Source organism: Mustelus asterias, chromosome 22 (genome assembly GCF_964213995.1).
Source record: "Mustelus asterias chromosome 22, sMusAst1.hap1.1, whole genome shotgun sequence".
Taxonomy (NCBI): Eukaryota; Metazoa; Chordata; class Chondrichthyes; order Carcharhiniformes; family Triakidae; genus Mustelus; species Mustelus asterias.
Window position 1 is genome coordinate 14,780,023 of NC_135822.1, and position 19,337 is coordinate 14,799,359.

Below are 19,337 nucleotides of genomic sequence, written 5' to 3' on the forward strand. Positions count from 1 at the left end.
TTCTGATTTAGTCATTTGAAGCTGGCACCCTTGATTGCACCAGTTTCACAAATTCCACAACTTTGCAAAGTTCCATATATTTTTGGATGTGTTGAATATGGCAGGTACACAGCATTTGCGTCATTCCAGTGTCAACAGGAAAAAGTGCAACTTGATAGCTTCAGTTTGTTAAATCGGTGAAATTGAAGCGATTTGAAAAGGACTGGAAACTCACCATTATGGATTATTGTGGTCACCACTGTCTCATTACTGTGTGTTGTAATTTTGCACTTGAACATGCTGCACTGCAGCCTCTTCTGTTTGATTAGTATCCATGTTAATAAAATCAAGATTTTCTGTTCGTGCGAGAAAGTCAATGATTGAAGTTTCATAAATTAGTGCTGTGTAGATTTGTGGGATCAGACTTTAATTTCCAACCTTCTCTCTAAACATACAACTTGTATTTGTATAGAGGCATTATGGAGCTGTAATGGCAAAGTAAGAGGCCTTTCAGCCCATGAATAATATATAAATATTTCTGAACGCGGTTCAAAAGAGTAAATAGCATGTGCCAATTCTTTGTTAGGGGGTTAGTGCACATAAGGTTTTGAATCACTTTAGTGTGCTAAGGAGAAAAAGGAAAATAGTCTGAGCTTTTTGTAGTAGGATATTTTTAAAACTTGAAATTGAATAGGTAGGCTTTTGATAATGTACTTTCAAATATTCTAGTTGTATGACAATATCATATACAATTGCCAATAGTTACCATTGTATTGGGAATCGAACATGATAGTTCTGATATAACGGCTTGACCTATGATCATGTCATTCTGGTGAACTTTGCTATCTTCAGAATTATCCTATGCAGTAAGGGAATTGTATTGCTATTTGATCAGATGTTGCTGCTGTTTGAGCCAACACTTGTTTCAGGTGCTTTGTAACTGTTTAATTGTACATTAATGTTGATTGATGAATGAAGGATGAAAAAGAAACCAATTCTCATTTGAATCAGCTTCACTTTTCTTCTCCACCAAAAACTCAGGGTATTGGTTGATACCAGCATTATGTCCAAGATGTCCAAACCCCTCCGAAACAACGTCTCAGGCTCAGACTGTTCACAATCTTAGCATTTAATTAGGACCCAAGGTGAGCCATACCCATTACATCACACAAGCTGCCCGTCTCCACCTCCATAACATTAATTTACCCCCCCCCCCCCCCCCCCAAAACACAGTTGCCTAAGCCCCATGCTCTGGAATTCCCTTCTTCAACCTTGCCCTTTAAAGACTACTCATTTAAAACTCATCAGTATGATCAAGCTTTTCATCGCACCATTCAGTGTTGTCTCCTTCAGCTTTCCATCAATTTTTTTTTCATTCGCGTCCCTAAAAGATGCTTTCTGAACTCGTAGGCGGTATATAAAATTCAAGTTGTTGGTTTAATTCAGGAGAACATTGTTAAAGTTAAGACCATCCTCCAGTTCCTGCCAGCACCTCTGATTTTGCCTTCATCAATTTCTTCAGAAGCCAATCAGGCTAAATATGAAGCATCTTGGTGTGCAGTTCACTTAAGCTGAGCTTTTTACCTCATGTTCACTTTGGCAAGATTGCTTTTCTTTGACTTTAATTATTGCTTGTTTACACTCCTACCTTGTCCCTCAGTGGCTGGAACATAACCTTTCGCCAGAGGGTTGACTTCCCTGATGCTCTCATCACCTACCTTCAGCTTACAGTCTCCAACTTTTAATAAATCTACAGCCTTTGTCCGTTGCTGTGTAAAATTCCACTTTAAAACTGTATCTTTTGCCATTTTCCACTGGCTGCATGTTCCCCAGTTAATTAGTTTTCACATCCCTATTTGAATGATTCTTCACCAGACACACATTCCTGTATGTCTGAAATTTCTCCATCATTGGCTAGTTACTTATTTCTCATTCCTTGCACTTTTCCTAGCACTTCATTGTTATTACCTGATCTTGCAATCGTTCATTCCTGCCCTGTTGTAATGATTGTAAGTGTAGACAGTCAATGGATGGGAGGCCGGTTTGAGTGATGGATGGGCTTTATAGTTTCTTGCGGTCTTGGACAGAGCAGGTGCCATACCAAGCTGTGATTCATACAGAAAGAATGTTTTCTATGGTGCATCTGTAGAAGTTGGTGAGAGCCATAGCGGACACGCCAAATTTCCTTAGTCTCCTGAGAAAGTGGAGGCGTTGGTGGGCTTTCTTAACTATAGTATCAGCATGGAGGGACAGGACAGGTTGTTGGTGATCTGGACACCTAAAAACTTGAGGTTTGGAATAGGATCAATTTGAAAGAAACACAGCAAGTCTGCAAATATTAGTGGTAGATTTGAAGATTGATCTGATTTTAAGAACTAGCAAAGGATGACTAGAAAAATAATAGAGGCAAGATGAGAGAAATCTAGCTAGTAATATAAAAACTGATAGAGATTCTACAAGTATTTAAATAGGAAAAAGGAACTAAATCGAGTGTTGGTCCTCTAAAGAGCGAGTCTGGGAAATTGAAGATGGAAAATGAGGAAATGCAGAGGCGTTGAATAGGTATTTTGTCTGTCTTCTCTGTAAAAGACTTAGAAAACCTCCCAAAGATACTTAAAAATCAAGAGGGAGGGATGAAATTAAAACAAATCTTAATCAGCAGGGAGAAAGTCTTGGGGAAACTATTACACTTAAGAGATTAGCAAGTCCCTAGAATCCATTAGTAGGGAGGTTATAGCAGGACACTCGGAACATCATAATGGGATTGGACAGAGTCAGCGCTGTTTTCTGAAAGGGGAAAGGGAAATCTGATTGACTAATTTACTAGAGTCCTTTGAGGCAGTAACAAGCAATGTAGATGAAGGGGAACCTGTGGATGTGGTGTATGTGGATATCCAAAAGGCATTTGGTAAGGTGCCTTAAGGTGTATGTTACTATACAGGTTAAGAGTTCATGGTGCCAAGGGAACATATTAGTGTGGATAAAGGATTTGTAAAAATAACAGGAAGCAGAGAGTAGAGATAAATGGATCTTTCTCATTTTAGCAGGCTGTAACTAGTGAAGTGCCACGTTGAGCAGTGTTGGGGCCTCAACTACTTACAATCAATATCAATGACTTGAATAAAGGAACAAATATATGTTAGCTAAATTTGCCAATGACACCTAGATAGGTAGAAAACTAAGTTGTCAAGATGAGTTTATAAACTCTACAAACGGATATAAGTAAGTTAAGAGTGGCCAAAAAATTGGCAGATGGGAGTATTATATGAAAAAATGTGAACTTATCCACTTTGGCAGGGACAATTGAAAAGCAGTATATATTGAAGAGAGATTGTGGACTTGGTAGTACAGAAGGGTTTAGGTGTCCTCGTACATGAATCACAAAAGATAAGTATGCAGGTGCAGCAAGTGATTAGGAAGGCAAAAGGAATGTTGTTGTTAGAAAGGGTAAAGAGTTTTGGTCTGCATATTTGAAAAAGGATATAATTACATTAGACGCAATTGAGAGAAGGTCCTCATGACTGATACCAGGGATGAAGGACTTATCCCATGAAGAAAAGTTGAACGGGTTGGGCCTGCACTTACTGAAGCCCAGACAACTAAGGTGTAATCTTTTGAAACATAGAAGATCCTGAGGGGACTAGGATGGATACCAGGATGATGGTTCCTCTTATGAGGGAAACTAGAACAAGGGAATAGAGTTTAAAGATAAATAAGAGGCCTTTCTTTTAAGACAGAGATGAGGAGAATTTTTTTCTCTGAGGGTCTTTAGGATGTGGAATTCTCTTTCCCAGAAAGCTGGGTCTTTGAATTTATTCAAGGCTGAGTTAGATAGATTTTGGATAGGCAAGGGAGCCAACGATTATAAAGGACAGATAGGAAAGTGGAGTTGCGACCACAACCAGATCAGCCAATGTTGGAGCAGGCTTGAAGGGTCCAATGGCCTGCTCCCAAGTCCTATATTCCTACATATGTGAATGGAATACAGCAGCCCAAGCTGTGTCAACCTAGTTTCTGATATCCATTCTCCGCTGTATCAAAGAGAGATCGTAAAAATTCAAAGGTTGTTGACTTTTATCTAGCTTGAACATATGGTAGACAGAACATAAGGGTCAACGGCAGGGTTCTGAGGAATGTGGAGGAACAGAGAGATCTTGGGGTTCATATCCACAGATCTCTGAAGGTTGCCACTCAAGTGGATGGAGCCGTGAAGAAGGCCTATGGTGTGTTAGCGTTTATTAATAGGGCGTTTGAGTTTAAGAGCCGTGGGGTCATGCTGCAACTGTACAGGACCTTGGTGAGACCACATTTGGAATATCGTGTGCAGTTCTGGTCACCTCACTATAAGAAGGATGTGGAAGCATTGGAAAGAGTGCAAAGGAGATTTACCAGGATGCTGCCTGGTTTGGAGGGTAGGTCTTATGAGGAAAGGTTGAGGGAGCTAGGGCTTTTCTCTTTACAGCGGAGGAGGCTGAGGGGAGACTTAATAGAGGTTTACAAAATGATGAAGGGGATAGATAGAGTGGATGTTCAGCGACTATTTCCTCGGGTGGATGTAGCTATTACTAGGGGGCATAACTATAAGGTTCGTGGTGGGAGATATAGGAAGGATGTCCGAGGTAGGTTCTTTACTCAGAGAGTAGTTGGGGTGTGGAATGGACTGCCTGCTGTGATAGTGGAGTCGGACACTTTAGGAACTTTCAAGCGGTTATTGGATAGGCACATGGAGCACACCAGAATGATGGGGAGTGGGATAGCTTGATCGTGGTTTCGGACAAATCTCGGCATAACATCGAGGGCCGAAGGGCCTGTACTGTGCTGTACTGTACTGTTCATTCAACACTCACCAATGTCTTCTGCCTCCACCCACAGATTGCCTCCTTGCTCCCTTATGGGCCCTACTTTTTCCCTGGTTATCCTCTTCCCATAGATATACTTATAGGATATCTTCGGATGTTCCCTACTTTTCCAGGCAGAGTTTTGTCATGTCCCCTCTTTGCTTTCCTAATTGGTTTCTTAAGCTTCACCCTGCAGTTTCTATACTTGGCTAATGCCTCTGCTGATTTGCTCCCCTTGTACCCCCCCCCCCCCCTCCCCTCCCCGGCCCCTCATCACCTCTCTTTTGTAGATTTCACCACTAATAGCTTCTCCCAGTCTATCTTGGCCAGATCCTGCCCTTTTTTACTAAAATCTGCTCCCCCAGTCCAAAAGTTTTTTTTTTGCAACTTGTCTATTGCTTTATCCATAACGAGCTTAAATTGTACTATATTGTGAATGCTGTCATGGTGGCTCAGTGGTTAGCATTCTGCCTCACAGCTCCAGGAACCGGGGTTCGATTCCCGGCTTGGGTCACTGCTTCTGTGGAGTTTGCGCATTCTCCCTGTGTCTGCATTGATTTCCTCCGCATGCTCCAGTTTCTTCCCACAGTCTAAAGATGTGCAAGTTCGGTTCATTGGCCATGCTAAATTGCCCCTTCGTGTCCCGGGATGTATAGGTTAGAGGGGTCAATATGTGGGATAGGGCCTCGGTGGAATTGTTGTCGGTGAAGACTTGATGAGCCGAATGGCCTCCTTTTGCACTGTAGGGTTTCTATGAAAATGTTCCCCTACCACCATCTCAACCACCTGTCAGACTTCATTCCCCAAAATTGGATCCAGCAGCACTCCTTCACTTGTTGGACCCTCTACATATTGCCCTAAAAAGTTCTCCTGTACACATTTCAAGAAATCCACTCCATCTAATCCCTTAACACTGTGTCTATCCTAGTTAATGTTGGGACAGTTGAAATCACCTACCACAATTACCCTATTGTTATTATTTTTGCACACTTCTGGAAGTTGTGCATGTATTTGCTCCTCAATTTCCTGCTGACTATCTGGGGGTCTATAATAGACTCCATAATAAATGTGGCTGCCTCTTATTTATTCCTAACCTCTACCCACGAAGCTTAATTCGATGCCCCTTTCCCATCTCTCCTTACTGCAATATCCTGAATATTGAGTTGCCAATCCTCCCCCTCCAGCAACCATGTCTCTGTGATGGCCACAAAATCACATTTCCACGTATCAATCATTGCTCTTAACTCATCCGTTTTACCTGTAATACTCCTTTCATTGAAGTTGAGACAATCCAGCCTTGAAACTTAATACAGCTGCACTCCCTCTGACTTGATTGTTTTACTTATGATGCTATGCCCTTATAATGCTAACAGTCTGGAACCCCTCCCCCAGCCAAATTAGTTTAAACTCCTCCCAACAGCAATAGCCAGAATGTCCCGCAAGGATGTTTACCCGGTCTGGTTCAAATTTAGACTGTCCCGCTTGTACAGGTCCCATCTTCCCCAGAAATGGTCCCAGCGATCTAGGAACCTAAAACCTGGAATCGCTTTGTAATTTTTCTACAGGTTCCCCTTTATCCACATTCCTTGTTACTTTCTCAAAGAACCCCAATAAATTAGTCAAACATGATTTATCTTTCACAAAATCATGTTGACTCTGTCTGATCAAATTATAATCTTTGAGTATCTTACTATGACTTTCTTAATAATGGATTTGAGCAATTTCCCTGTGACAGATGTTGGGTTAACTGGCCTGTAATTTCCTGATTTCTTCCTCCCTCCTTTCTTAGATAAAGTTGTTACATTAGCTATTTTCCAACCCACTGGGACCCTTCCATAATCAATGGAATTTGGCAAGATTAAAACCAATGCATCTAATTTGTCTGTTGCCACTTATTTTAAGACTCTGGGATACAGGCCATCTGGTAACCATTTCATCTCTCTGGATAAGAAATTCAGGTATTGAATTTGCATTAGAATGCTTGTACATAATCTTGTGAATTTAATTAACAACACATGTTGAATGATAGCTTACTCCTGTTAAGTGTCTTAAGTGCAACTTTGAATTGCAAGCATGTCAAGAAATACATAATGGCAAATAATAACCAAACATGTTTTTTGGTTGGAGAATGCAGTTTGAACAAAGATCAAAGAAAATTACAGCACAGGAACAGGCCCTTCGGCCCTCCAAGCCTGCACTGACCATGCTATCCAACTTAACTAAAACCTCCTACCCTTCTGGGGACCATATCCCTCTATTCCCATCCTATTCATGTATTTGTCAAGACGCCCCTTAAAAGTCACTATCGTATCTGCTTCCACTATCTCCCCTGGCAACGAGTTCCAGGCACCCACCACCTTCTGTGTAAAAAATCTGCCTCGTACATCTCCTTTAAACCTTGCCCCTCGCACCTTAAACCTGTGCCCCCTAGTAATTGACTCTTCCACCCTGGGAAAATGCTTCTAACTATCCACTCTGTCCATGCCTCTCATAATCTTGTAGACTTCTATCAGGTCACCCCTCAACCTCCGTCGTTCCAGTGAGAACAAATCAAGTTTCTCCAACCTCTCCTCATAGCTGATGCCCTCCATACCAGGCAACATCCTGGTAGATCTTTTCTGTACCCCCTCCAAAGCCTCCACATCCTTCTGGTAGAGTGGCGACCAGAATTGAACACTATATTCCAAGTGCGGCCTAACTAAGGTTCTATAAAGCTGCAACATGACTTGTCAATTTTTAAACTCAATGCCCCGGCCGATGAAGGCAAGCATGCCATATGCCTTCTTGACTACCTTCTCCACCTGCATTGCCACTTTCAGTGACCTGTGTACCTGTACACCCAGATCCCTTTGCCTATCAATACTCCTAAGGGTTCTGTATATTTTCTATTTGTATTAGACCTTCCAAAATGCATTACCTCACATTTGTCCAGATTAAACTCCATCTGCCACCTCTCAGCCCAAGTCTCCAACTGATCAATGTCCTGCTGTATCCTCTGATGGTCCTCATCGCTATTGCAAATCCACCAACCTTTGTGTCGTCCGCAAACTTACTAATCAATTCAGTTACATTTTCCTCCAAATTATTTATATATCTTACAAACAGCAAAGGTCCCAGCACTGATCCCTGCGGAACGCCCTTTGTCACAGCCCTCCATTCAGAAACGCACCCTTCCACTGCTACCCTCTGTCTTCTTTGACCGAGCCAGTATTGTATCCACCTTGCCAGCTCACCTCTGATCCCATGCGAATTCACCTTCTGCACCAGTTTGTCATGAGGGACCTTGTCAAAGGCCTTGCTGAAGTTCATGTAGACAACATCCACTGCTCTACCCTCATCAATCATCTTCGTCACTTCCTTGAAAAACTTGATCAAGTTGGTGAGACATGACCTCCCCTTCACAAAACCATGTTGCCTCTTGCTAATACGTCCACTTGTTTCCAAGTGGAAATAAATCCTGTCTCGAAGAATCCTCTCCAATAATTTCCCTACCACTGATGTAAGGCTCACCGGCCTGTAATTACCTGGATTATTCTTTCTACCCTTCTTAAACAAAGGAACAAAGTTGGCTATTCTCCAATCCTCTGGGACCTCCCCTGTAGCCAATGAGGATACAAAGATTTCTCTCAAGACCCCAGCAATTTCTTCCCTTGCCTCTCTCAGTATTCTGGGGTATATCCCATCAGGTCCTGGGGACTTGTCTACCTTAATGTTTCTCAAGAACCCCAATACCACCACCTTTTTGATCTCAACATGACTCAAACTATCTACACACCCTTTCCTAGATTCATCATCCACCAAGTCCTTCTCTTTGGTGAATACTGACTCAAAGTACTCAATATGCGCCCATTTCCTCTGGCATAGATTCCCTCCCTTGTCCTTGAGTGGGCCAACCCTGGCTACCCTCTTGCTCTTTATATATGTATAAAAAGCCTTGGGATCTTCCTTAATCCTGCAGGCCAAGGCTTCTTCATGACCCCTTTTAGTCCTCCTTACTCCTTGTTTAAGTTTCTTTCTACTTTCCTTGTATTCCACACTTGCTTTGTGTGTTCCCAGCTTCCTAGCTTTGACAAATGCTTTCATTTTCTTTTTGACTAGGCTCACAATATCAAACAATTTGGCTAACAGTATATTTAAACTGTTTGTAGGCGTCAAACCACTCATTGTTTACCTACCATCATTGTCATTGATGTTTTCTTGTGTTCTATTTTGAGCTATTATTGCAAATTTTCTGACCAACTTAGTTTTCACATGAATCTCATCTTGCATAAAAAGTAAGACATTTACCCCTTTGTTATTAAAGATATCTTGCAGAGTGTTTTAGTGTAGTATATTTCATGTCAAGATTTACTTGGCACCTTTCACACAATATACAATAGTTCATTAATTTTATACATATAATATATGATTTATACTATATTCAAAATATAGACTTATGTGACTAACTTGCATTCTTTATATTGCGCAAGAGTTGTTGACAACACATGCACTGGCAATGCGTGTACTACATATACTGTTTCTTTTTCTCTAACTTAGTATAGTTGTAGATGATGAAATAGGCTTGTCTCCATACAAATTTGTTGGCATGTCTTTACACTGCTCTACTGCCTGTAATTGTCACACTTGCTCAAAGAAGTGACTGATGTTGGAAAATAGCAAATGTCATATTGGTGCAATAATGGGTATTCTTTTGATACTGGTCAGAATAGAGTAAGTCCTCACTTCTGGTTGCTTTCCTGAAAATTGTGACACTAAGTACGATAACTTAGAGTGAATCATCAGTTCTGATGGGAATCAACATTAAAACTGGAGTTAGGTTCCTCCAGATGCTTCTTGCCTGGAAAAACCAATGTGCAAGTTGAAATACTGTATGGTACATGTGCAGCACTGTGCATTCCTCGCTGGGATAACTTGCATGCAAACTAAGAGCAGGAAGAGTCCGTTTGACCTTCTGAGCCTGCTCAGCCATTTAATAATATCATGGTTGCTCTGACCCCAGTCACCTACATCAATCCCTTGTTTATCAAAAACTTTTCTATTTCTGCCTTGAAAATTTTCAAAATTCTGCTTCCAGTACGTTCTGAGGAAAGGAGTTCCAAATACTCACTACCGTCTGAGAAAATTTATTCTCAACTCTGACTTAAATGGGCATAGTAAGAAGTCTCACAACATCAGGTTAAAGTCCAACAGGTTTATTTGGGCAACCCTTTATTTTTAAACAGTGCCCCTCGTTTTAGATTCTCCCATAAGAGAAAACCTCTTCCCCATATTGACTCTGTCAAGACCTCAGAATATTTTATGTTTCAATCAAGCGACTACTTACACTTCTAAACCTTAGTAGATACAAACCCTGTCCAATCTTTTCTCATAAGATAACCTGCCCATTCCTGATATTAGTTTGGTAAACTTGCTCTAAACTGCTAATGTACTTGCATCCTTCCTTCAGTCAGGGTTCCTTAAAACTTGCAAAATAAAATAAATCACTGAACATAACAGGTACTATATAAATTCAACTTTGGCACTAAATCACCCAAACAAGCCCTGAGTAGCACAGCTTCTATGTCTCACCCACAGCACTCCTGAAACTCAGTTCAGCTTATTGCTTCCCTTCCTTTCCCTTCCCATTGTGTTTCTCTCTTGCTCGCTTTCTCCAGAGCCTGGACCCCTTCCTGACACTCTGCAGGGGCTTGTCCCTGTCCCAAGGAGAGGCTGTCAATGGAGTCTGCAGCCCTCCTCTTTCACATCCTTGGATCTTTCATCACCAGATTTGTGGCCAGCAATTTCCTGTCCTTGCCCTGTGCTTCTGCTCCCAAAAAACGTGGTCATAAAGAATAAACAAAAGTGAGGACTTGCTATAGAAGGAAGTTTACTGTGCAACGAATGTTGCTTCAAGAAAACATTGTTAGAATGTTAGAAGTGAAATTGTGCTGCATAGATTCATAGAATAGAATAATAGAATCCTACTGTGCAGAAGGAGGCCATTCGGCCCATCGAGTCTGCACCGACCAGAATCCCACCCAGGCCCTATCCCCATTACCCCTTGCATTTGCACAAGCTAGTCCCCCTGACACTAAGGGGCAATTTTGCATGGCCAGTCTACCTAACCCACACATCTTTGGGTGTAACTAGGAATGATGGGTTACATTTGCAAAGAATGGCTGAATTTTATTTTATTTTCACTGAAGCATTGAGGATAAAGAGTAATATGAAGGATAATGGTAAATTCAGCAACAAAGTATTAACCAGGTGGCACAAATTTAAGATAATCACAAAATGAGTTGAAGGGAAGATTGGGATAACATTCTTCACCCAGACAATAGTCAGAAAATAGAATTCTTGTGTTGAAATACAGTTTATTAAAAGAGAATATAATGTTTGATTGAAAAGTGGGATGTTAAAGGATTTGGGGAGAAAACAGGAGTGAAAGATTTGACGGGGTAGCAAAAGTTATTTAACAGGCATAATGGGCTTCGGGACCTTGATGTTAGGACCAAATGGAGGTTCATATCCTCCGCTGAATGGCAGCGGGCCTGCCGGTGAAATTTTCCCAGAATGGCCCTGCCTCTGCATTTACTGTCCTTTTAAGAATGGCAGGCAGGCTCTAGATACTGCAGGCCCAATCTGAGAACCTGCAGCTCTGGAGCTCAGCAGCCCCATTGGGGGAGGAGATGGGCACTGCTGAAGCAGGTTGAGGTTCGCAAAGGTCCCACAAACTACAGGTGCACGCTGATGCATTCATGTCTTGATTGAACCATCAGCTACACAGTGAAGGCTGCTCTGATGGCATTAAAATGCCACTGCAAAATTGTCACTAATTGGAACCTTTTATCACCATAATTGGTTACCCATGTCCATGAAGCAGGCAGGTGAAATGGTTCCCCATTCGATCCTGGAAAAGTTCTCTCGTGGCAGAGAATTGTAGAGAGCAAATGCGATGCAGCTCCCACCTATTTTCCTGGACCCCAGCCTTCAAACTCTCCTCCATGGGGGCAAGAAAATCCAGCTAAGGATCAAGTACCAAAACAGAAAATGCTAGAAAATCTGAGCAAGTCTGACAGCATCTGTCGAAAGAGAATAGACCTTTCGAGTCATCCTAACTCGAAATGTTGGCTCTATCCTCTCTCCACATGTGTTGTCAGACCTGCTCAGATTTTCCAGCATTTTACGTTTTTGTTTCGGATTCCAGCATCCGCAGTATTTTGCCTTTATCCAAGGACCAGACAGCCTGTTATTGTACTGTTTCATGATGTGTTACAGTTCTTTTCATTTTACATGCATTTATAGTCTGGAGTTATGGATAGTGATAGTAAAGACACTCACTTTCTTTCCTGGCTTGCGTGAAACTCCTCCCCTTCTTACTACCTGCAATTTGCATGTGTTGGAAGGGTTTGCGGGTTAATGCTCAACTTGTTTGGCCATGTTATGAAGCAACTTTCCTTGGCCATCAACTCTTGAGGTTGGACTCGAACCCAGCACTTTTGGCTCAGAGGTAGGGCGCTGCCCACTAAGCCGCAAGACTTGGTTTTATACTGTAACCTTCTCTGAATATGGTCCCAGGATAAGGGATGGGATGCAGAGTGGTGATTTAATGAGTTTGACCTCTCTTTCACTCAAAAACACATTGAAATTATAGTTATTGGTAGATAATAGGTTAGGAACCTAATGCACTCATATCTGCTGCCAGTGCTAATTTAATCCCTTCTGATTCCTTCCAGTTTTCTACAAAAGTTATTGAACTTCGAAAGTAATTTATTAGGTTTAAAGCACTTGGCTATATTCTGAGGTCATGAAAGATGCTTCAGAAATTCAAGGCTTTTATTTCATTGGCTTTCTTATATTAGATTTTATTTTTAAAACACAAGTGCCATGTTTTGAAAAATTACGTTCATTGTGTGAGTCAGGATATGGAAATAGGTTTAATTTTCTGCTTTAGTCTTGTTGACAGCAAACCATGTTTATGTTACAAATAGCTTGCTGATTTAATTGCTGCAGTGATGAGATTTCACAGCAGAACCAGTACTATTTTGCATCCCTGTTTTCAACCCTGTATAGCATGATCGATGGAGGAAGGGGAGTGCTCAAGCACTTCCATTTTGGTGTTTCTTTTATACTCCAGATTATATCGCAACAATAACTGCTGTAGCAAAGGATACCTCCAAATGCACATCATATCTTGTCTCAACAGCCCTGGAATTATAAGAATTAAAATAACTTGTGAATGTGGCATATAAACAGGCAATGATGGGGTGTTTTTCCCCCTTTTTTATTTGTCCCACAGAAATCTGACAGCATCTTGTTACTGGATCTCCATGTTCTGTAGTTTGTTGCTTAGACTGTGAGGTGTGCTGTGGTGAAGAAAGAGAAGGAAAAAGATGATCATACCACTTGTACAGCATCTTACTTACAAGTCAGTTGCAAGAAGCAATACACTATGCTGGTTTTTTACACCTTTTTTCTCTCTGTTCTAGAATCAATTTATAGGCGTGGGGCTAGAAGATGGCGGAAGCTTTACCGTGTGAATGGACATCTCTTTCAGGCCAAACGATTTAACAGGGTGAGTAAATTGCTTTTTTGCATTACCTGTATCTATTTGTGTGCCAATATTGCCTTTCTAGACATTAGACGTATCTATGGTAATTAGTCTTCCAATGACATAATGCATGTAAAAATATTCAGAACATGTATCTGATTTGGGAGCAAGAATGGGTGAGAGAGATTAAGTGGTGCTTTCTACATTAGTTACCACAGGAAACATCAATATAGTAGACTGCATTTTACTCAGAGTTCCAGCATGCTGTTGTTTGTGTCGATTGGCTTATATTGCAATGCAAGCAACATCCACTACGATTATCTATAATTTACAGTGTGTTACTGTTTCTTTCTTGAAAACTGAAGCATATACTTTTAAAAATTTTGTATTGCTAATTGCCTTTACGTGCAGCACTAAGCATTTTAAGAGGATGTTATTTGGGCTTTCTTAATAGCGTACTTGCACAATATTGGCTAGTTTTTCATCACCAGCTATTTTGGTGCTTATTGAGTTAAAAGGATAATGCATAATTCAAAACTTTTAAAATATAGCAACCAACTTAATTTATACATTGGAAAATGTGCCACAATACTTTGCAGGAACGCAATAGGCCAAAAAGTGAAATTGAGCCAAAGATGATAGGAAAGAAAAACAAAATCTAGGAGGTATTTTTTAACAAAAGTCTGAAGATGAGAGAGTTAAATGCTTCAGGAGTTAACTCCAGAATTCATGGACAAGAACATCAGACAAGCAATTGCAGGTGACTTGGGGAGTTTATTTTCCTGGGGCAGCACAGCAACTCACCGAGGTTCCTTCAACAGCACCTTCCAAACCTGCAACCTCTATGACCTTGAAGGACAAGGGCAGTAGATGTGTGGGAATGCCACCATCTGCAAGTTCCCCTTAAAGCCACACACCATCCTGACTTGGACTTGTATCACCTTTTCTTCACTGTCACAGGGTTAAAATCCTAACACTCGCTTCCTAACAGCACTATGGGTGTATTTTCACCCCCGCCACTTTCTCAAAGACAACTAGAGATGATTGATAAGTGGCCCATTTGTTTTGAAACAAATTTTTTTTAAAAGGCTTGCAAGTGGATGTTAGGTACACAAGAAAGTGATCAGTCTTTGAACCAGTTTGTTTTGCTTATTGGGCATGTGTAATGTTCATAATTTCCATGACTTAATTGATGGAATGCTTTGCCTCAGCTTCCAACATGATCAGCTTGTGGTTTTTTAAAATATATTTTATATTAATAGTATTTTGTGTGTGCGTTATGTACTCATAACTTTTGTTTTCTGGCTTTTTGGACATTGTTAAGCTTGTTACAGTAAGAAGTTTAACAACACCAGGTTAAAGTCCAACAGGTTTATTTGGTAGCAAAAGCCACACCCTCGAAAGCTTGTGTGGCTTTTGCTACCAAATAAACCTGTTGGACTTTAACCTGGTGTTGTTAAACTTCTTACTGTGTTTACCCCAGTCCAACGCCGGCATCTCCACATCAAGCTTGTTACAACCAGGTGAGAAGGTGTAAACAGGCTCCCTCTACTCGACCTCCTCAATTGGTCACAACAAAGGTCTAAATTTCTTTTTCATGATTAGATTGCATTTAAGTATTTAAACTTTGAGCAATAAGGAGTCAATCATACAAGGTTTTCTGGAGTTAAAGCAAGAGCAATTTTTTTAACCACTAAAACTGAGAAAAATTACAGTGCAACATCAAGCATTCATCCCTCATGCAGCCATTCAGATTCAAGCATGTACCACACACATACCATAAATAAGGGAGTCAAAGTTCAAGAAACAAAATGTAAGTAATACAGTTAAGTGTCCTTTGATTGTCCTTGAGGGGTAGTTTATTACTGTCATTGTTAATGTAGAAAATGTGTCAGCTGATTTGCACACAGAAAATTCCCACTAACAGCAATGTGACAGTGGCCAGATAATCAGTTTACTGTGGTGGTGATGATTAAGGTGCATATTGACCACTGAGGTTAACTCCCCAGCTCTTCCTCAAAGTTGTGCCTTGGGAACTTTTGCATCCACCCAAGCAGGTAAACGGGGCCTCAGCTTAACATTTCTTTTGAACAATAACACTGCAAATAGTGTTCCCTCAGTATTGCATTAGCGTGTCAGGCTTAGTTTTTCTCATTCAAACTTTGGAATGGAACAGGCAAATGGGCAGTTTCCTTCCTCAATCTAAATGTTCGGGGCAGTGATGGGAGTGAAGGTCGAGGAGGGAGCGGAATGGGAAGGAGCCACTGGTGTTCAAATATTCCCTGTTGCCTGAGCCACAATTTCAGTCTTCAACTATTAATTTTTAATCTTTTCCCATGAACCAAGCCACCCACTGTCTCCCATCCAAAAGAACAAAAAAGGATAAAGCAAAAATGTTTGAGGAGAAAGTAGAAGAGGGGAGACAAAGAAAGAGCAGCATCAAGGTAATAAGACAGGCATACTTGGGTGGGAACATAGGAATTGGAGTAGGCTATTTTAGTGTTGAAAACCAGTTATGGGATAGAACTGGAGACAATCTTTAGATATGTTTGTCAGCATTTACTTAGAGTTACTAATTACAAACATGCAATACCTAACAACATTTATTGATATAATGTTTTTATGTAATGAATTATTCCAAAACCCTTTACATGAATATAATAAAACAAAGCATAACGAAAAGCCACATAAAGAGATATTGGCTGAGATGACCAACAGCTTGATCAAAGGTTTTAAGTCGTGTCTTTCAGGAGAAAAGTGAGGTAGAGAGTTAGAAATGTGTATTGAGGGTAATCCAGAGTTTGGGGCATAGGCAGCTGAAGTTATGAGTTAAAATGACAGAGGAGTTATGATTGGGAATGCATAACAAGCTAGAGTCAGAGGAACACAGTATCTGGGAGGGTTGTGGTTTTGGAAGAAATTACTGAGATAGGGGAGAGGTCATGCAGGGACTTGAAAACCAGGATGAGAATTTTAAATTTAAGGTGTTGCTTAATCTGGAGCCAATGCAGGCCAATTACAGCCTGTGCAGGTAGGTGCACAAGTGAATCCCTAGTTAATGATGCCTACCACATCCCTACAGTTAAGCAATTATGAGATTGAGATGTTACAAAACTCTACTATGACCAATCTAACTGACAGTTTGGGTGTAATAGATTTTTGCTCATGGTATTGTGTCTGCATCAAGCATTGCCAAGTAACATATAGAGTAAAGTTGCAAAATACAACCTAAATCTGTGAAATGTGTAATTCTCTTCCAACCAATTATGTGGTCTTGCATGCGAAACTATTAAGTTCACCCAGGCGGCTTTGTGCTGTGGGCTACTTTCACAAATCGCTTACCTTACATTGATAGTTTCAATTATTTAATGTTTTGAGCTTGCCAGTAATTAATGTAGGTTCGCTGTGTTTTGTGTAGCTTCCTCTGACTTACATGGTCATCACTCACAATGGTTCCACAATAACTTGAATTACAATATATAGTGCCCCTTGTGTAATCCCTCAGTATCACAATGACATTTATTCCTTTAATATAATTTTGTGTGTATGGGATATAATGACTGAAGACCTTTATCTTTACTATTTATTTAATCAGTCATGTGACATAGCAGCTAACGCTTTTAAAAGATTGTCACAATGGAAGTGTGGCCGATTCCACGATTTCAAATGCCTGTTGTCTGTTTTACAAGTGCTTATATTATAAAATTTTGAGCATTTAGTCAAGTCGGATATAAAGTAGTGAAATAGTTGGTTTGATTAGAGGTTTCTCCTATTACTCCTGGTCAAAAAATATGACACAGTATTAACTTTGCCACATGTGGTGTTTCATTGAATGCTAATTCTACATACGTGTTATTCCTAAAAGTGATGTGCTGGGTATTTTTGGTGTTAGAATGTCTCACCATGTGACACATGCTGATATTTTATAGTGAAAATGTATCACTCTGGCACCACTAAAGTCACTGTCTTGAATTTTGTTAGCCATTCTGTTTAATGTGGCTGAAATATTTGTCACCAAAATCACAGCTTTAATAAATTTCAGAAATATGTATTTCACAACTATCACTATCGGCCGGTGTCTCTGACATCCATCATCATGAAGTGCTTCGAAAGGTTAGTCATGGCATGAATCAATTCCCGCCTCCCAGACTACCTGGATCCACTACAGTTTGCCTACTGCCGTAACAGGTCCACAGCAGATGCCATTTCCCTGGCCCTGCACTCAACCCTGGAACATCTAGATAACAAGGATACCTAGGTCAGACTCCTATTTATTGATTGCAGCTCAGCTTTCAACACTATTATTCCCACGAAACTCACCCCCAAACTCCATAGCCTGGGCTTCGGCACCTCCCTTTGCGACTAGATCCTGAACGTCCTAACTCACAGACCACAATCAGTAAGGATGGACAACACCTCCACGATCATCCTCGACACCGGTGCCCCACAAGGCTGTGTTTTCAGTCCACTAGTATACTCCTTATACACCTATGACTGTGTGGTCAAATTCCCCTCCAATTCGATTTTCAAGTTTGCTGATGCCACCACCGTAGTGGGTCGGATCTCAAACAATGACGAGACAGAATACAGGAATGAGATAGAGAATCTGGTGAGCTGCTGCGGCAACAATAATCTCTCCCTCAATGTCAACAAAACGAAGGAGATTGTCATTGACTTCAGGAAGCCTAAAGGAGAACATGCCCCTGTCTGCATCAACGGAGAGAAAGTAGAAAGGGTCGAGAGCTTCAAGTTTTTAGGTGTCCAGATCACCAACAACCTGTCCTGGTCCCCCTATGCCGACACTATAGTTAAGAAAGCCCACCAACACCTCTACTTTCTCAGAAGACTAAGGGAATTTGACATGTTAGCTATGACTCTCTCCAACTTTTACAGATGCACCATAGAAAGCACTCTTTCTGGGTGTATCACAGCTTAGTATGGCTCCTGTTCTGCCCAAGACTGCAAGGAACTACAAAAGGTCGTGAATGTAGCCCAATCCATCACGCAAACCAGCCTCCCATTCCATTGACACTGTCTACACTTCCTGCTGCCTCGGCAAAGCAACCAGCACAATTGGAACCCCACGCACCCCAGACATTCTCTCTTCCGCCACCTTCCTTCGGGAAAAAGATACAAATGTCTGAGGTCACGAAACAACCAACTCAGGAACAGCTTCTTCCCTGCTGCTGTCAGACTGTTGAATTGACTTACCTTGCATTAAGTTGATCTTTCTCTACACCCAGCGATGACTGTAACACTACATTTTGCACTCTCTCGTTTCCTTCTCTATGAACGGTATGTTTTGTCTATATAGCACGCGAGAAACAATACTTTACACTGTATGTTAATACATGTGACAATAATAAATCAAATCAAAACAACATGGAAACGCTATCCATTGAATTGCATAGTATTTATCGGATGGAGTGGGCGAGGAGCTGGGTGTCAAAAGGGAGTTGGAAGGGTAATTATGGGAGGTGAGGGGGAAGAGTCCTTGTACTTCAAGATTCCTCTGATCATCTATCAATTAGGCTCTTCTTCCCAGGAGTATGTGGCCTACTTAATCTTTTTACCAAAATGTACCACCTCACACTTGCCTATCTTGAATTTCCTTTGTCAATTACATGCCATTTCATAGCTTTTTAATACCTTCCTATATTTTACTCCAGTCCTCCTCTGTATTAGCTGCACCCCAGAATTGTGTTGTCCACAAATTTTGATCTTGTACTCTTGATCCCCAAGTCTAATTTATTTATGTAAATTGTGAGCAGCAGTGATCTCAGTATTGATCCTTGTGGAACACCATTTTCCACTTTGTGCGAGTCTGACCAATTAATCTCCACTCTATTTTCTGTTATGTAGCCAGCTTGCTATCCATTCTGCTACATGATCGCTACATTTAATCACTAATCTGTCTTCAGACTTCATAAAGACCTTGTAGTGTCTAATGTGTCACCCTTCTCTACCCTTTTTGTTACATTTCAAAAAGT

The 19,337-nt window shown here is 40.9% G+C and overlaps 1 protein-coding gene across 2 annotated transcripts in view; it reads left to right on the top strand.

Moving 5' to 3' along the window:
* prkcz (protein kinase C, zeta) overlaps positions 1-19,337 on the top strand; it is a 466,471-nt gene that overhangs the window by 203,128 nt on the left and 244,006 nt on the right. For both annotated transcript variants that reach the window (XM_078238768.1, XM_078238769.1), the window contains exon 5: positions 13,286-13,371. In XM_078238768.1, coding sequence (XP_078094894.1) covers positions 13,286-13,371 — 86 coding nt within the window. The remainder of the gene's footprint in view (positions 1-13,285; positions 13,372-19,337) is intronic.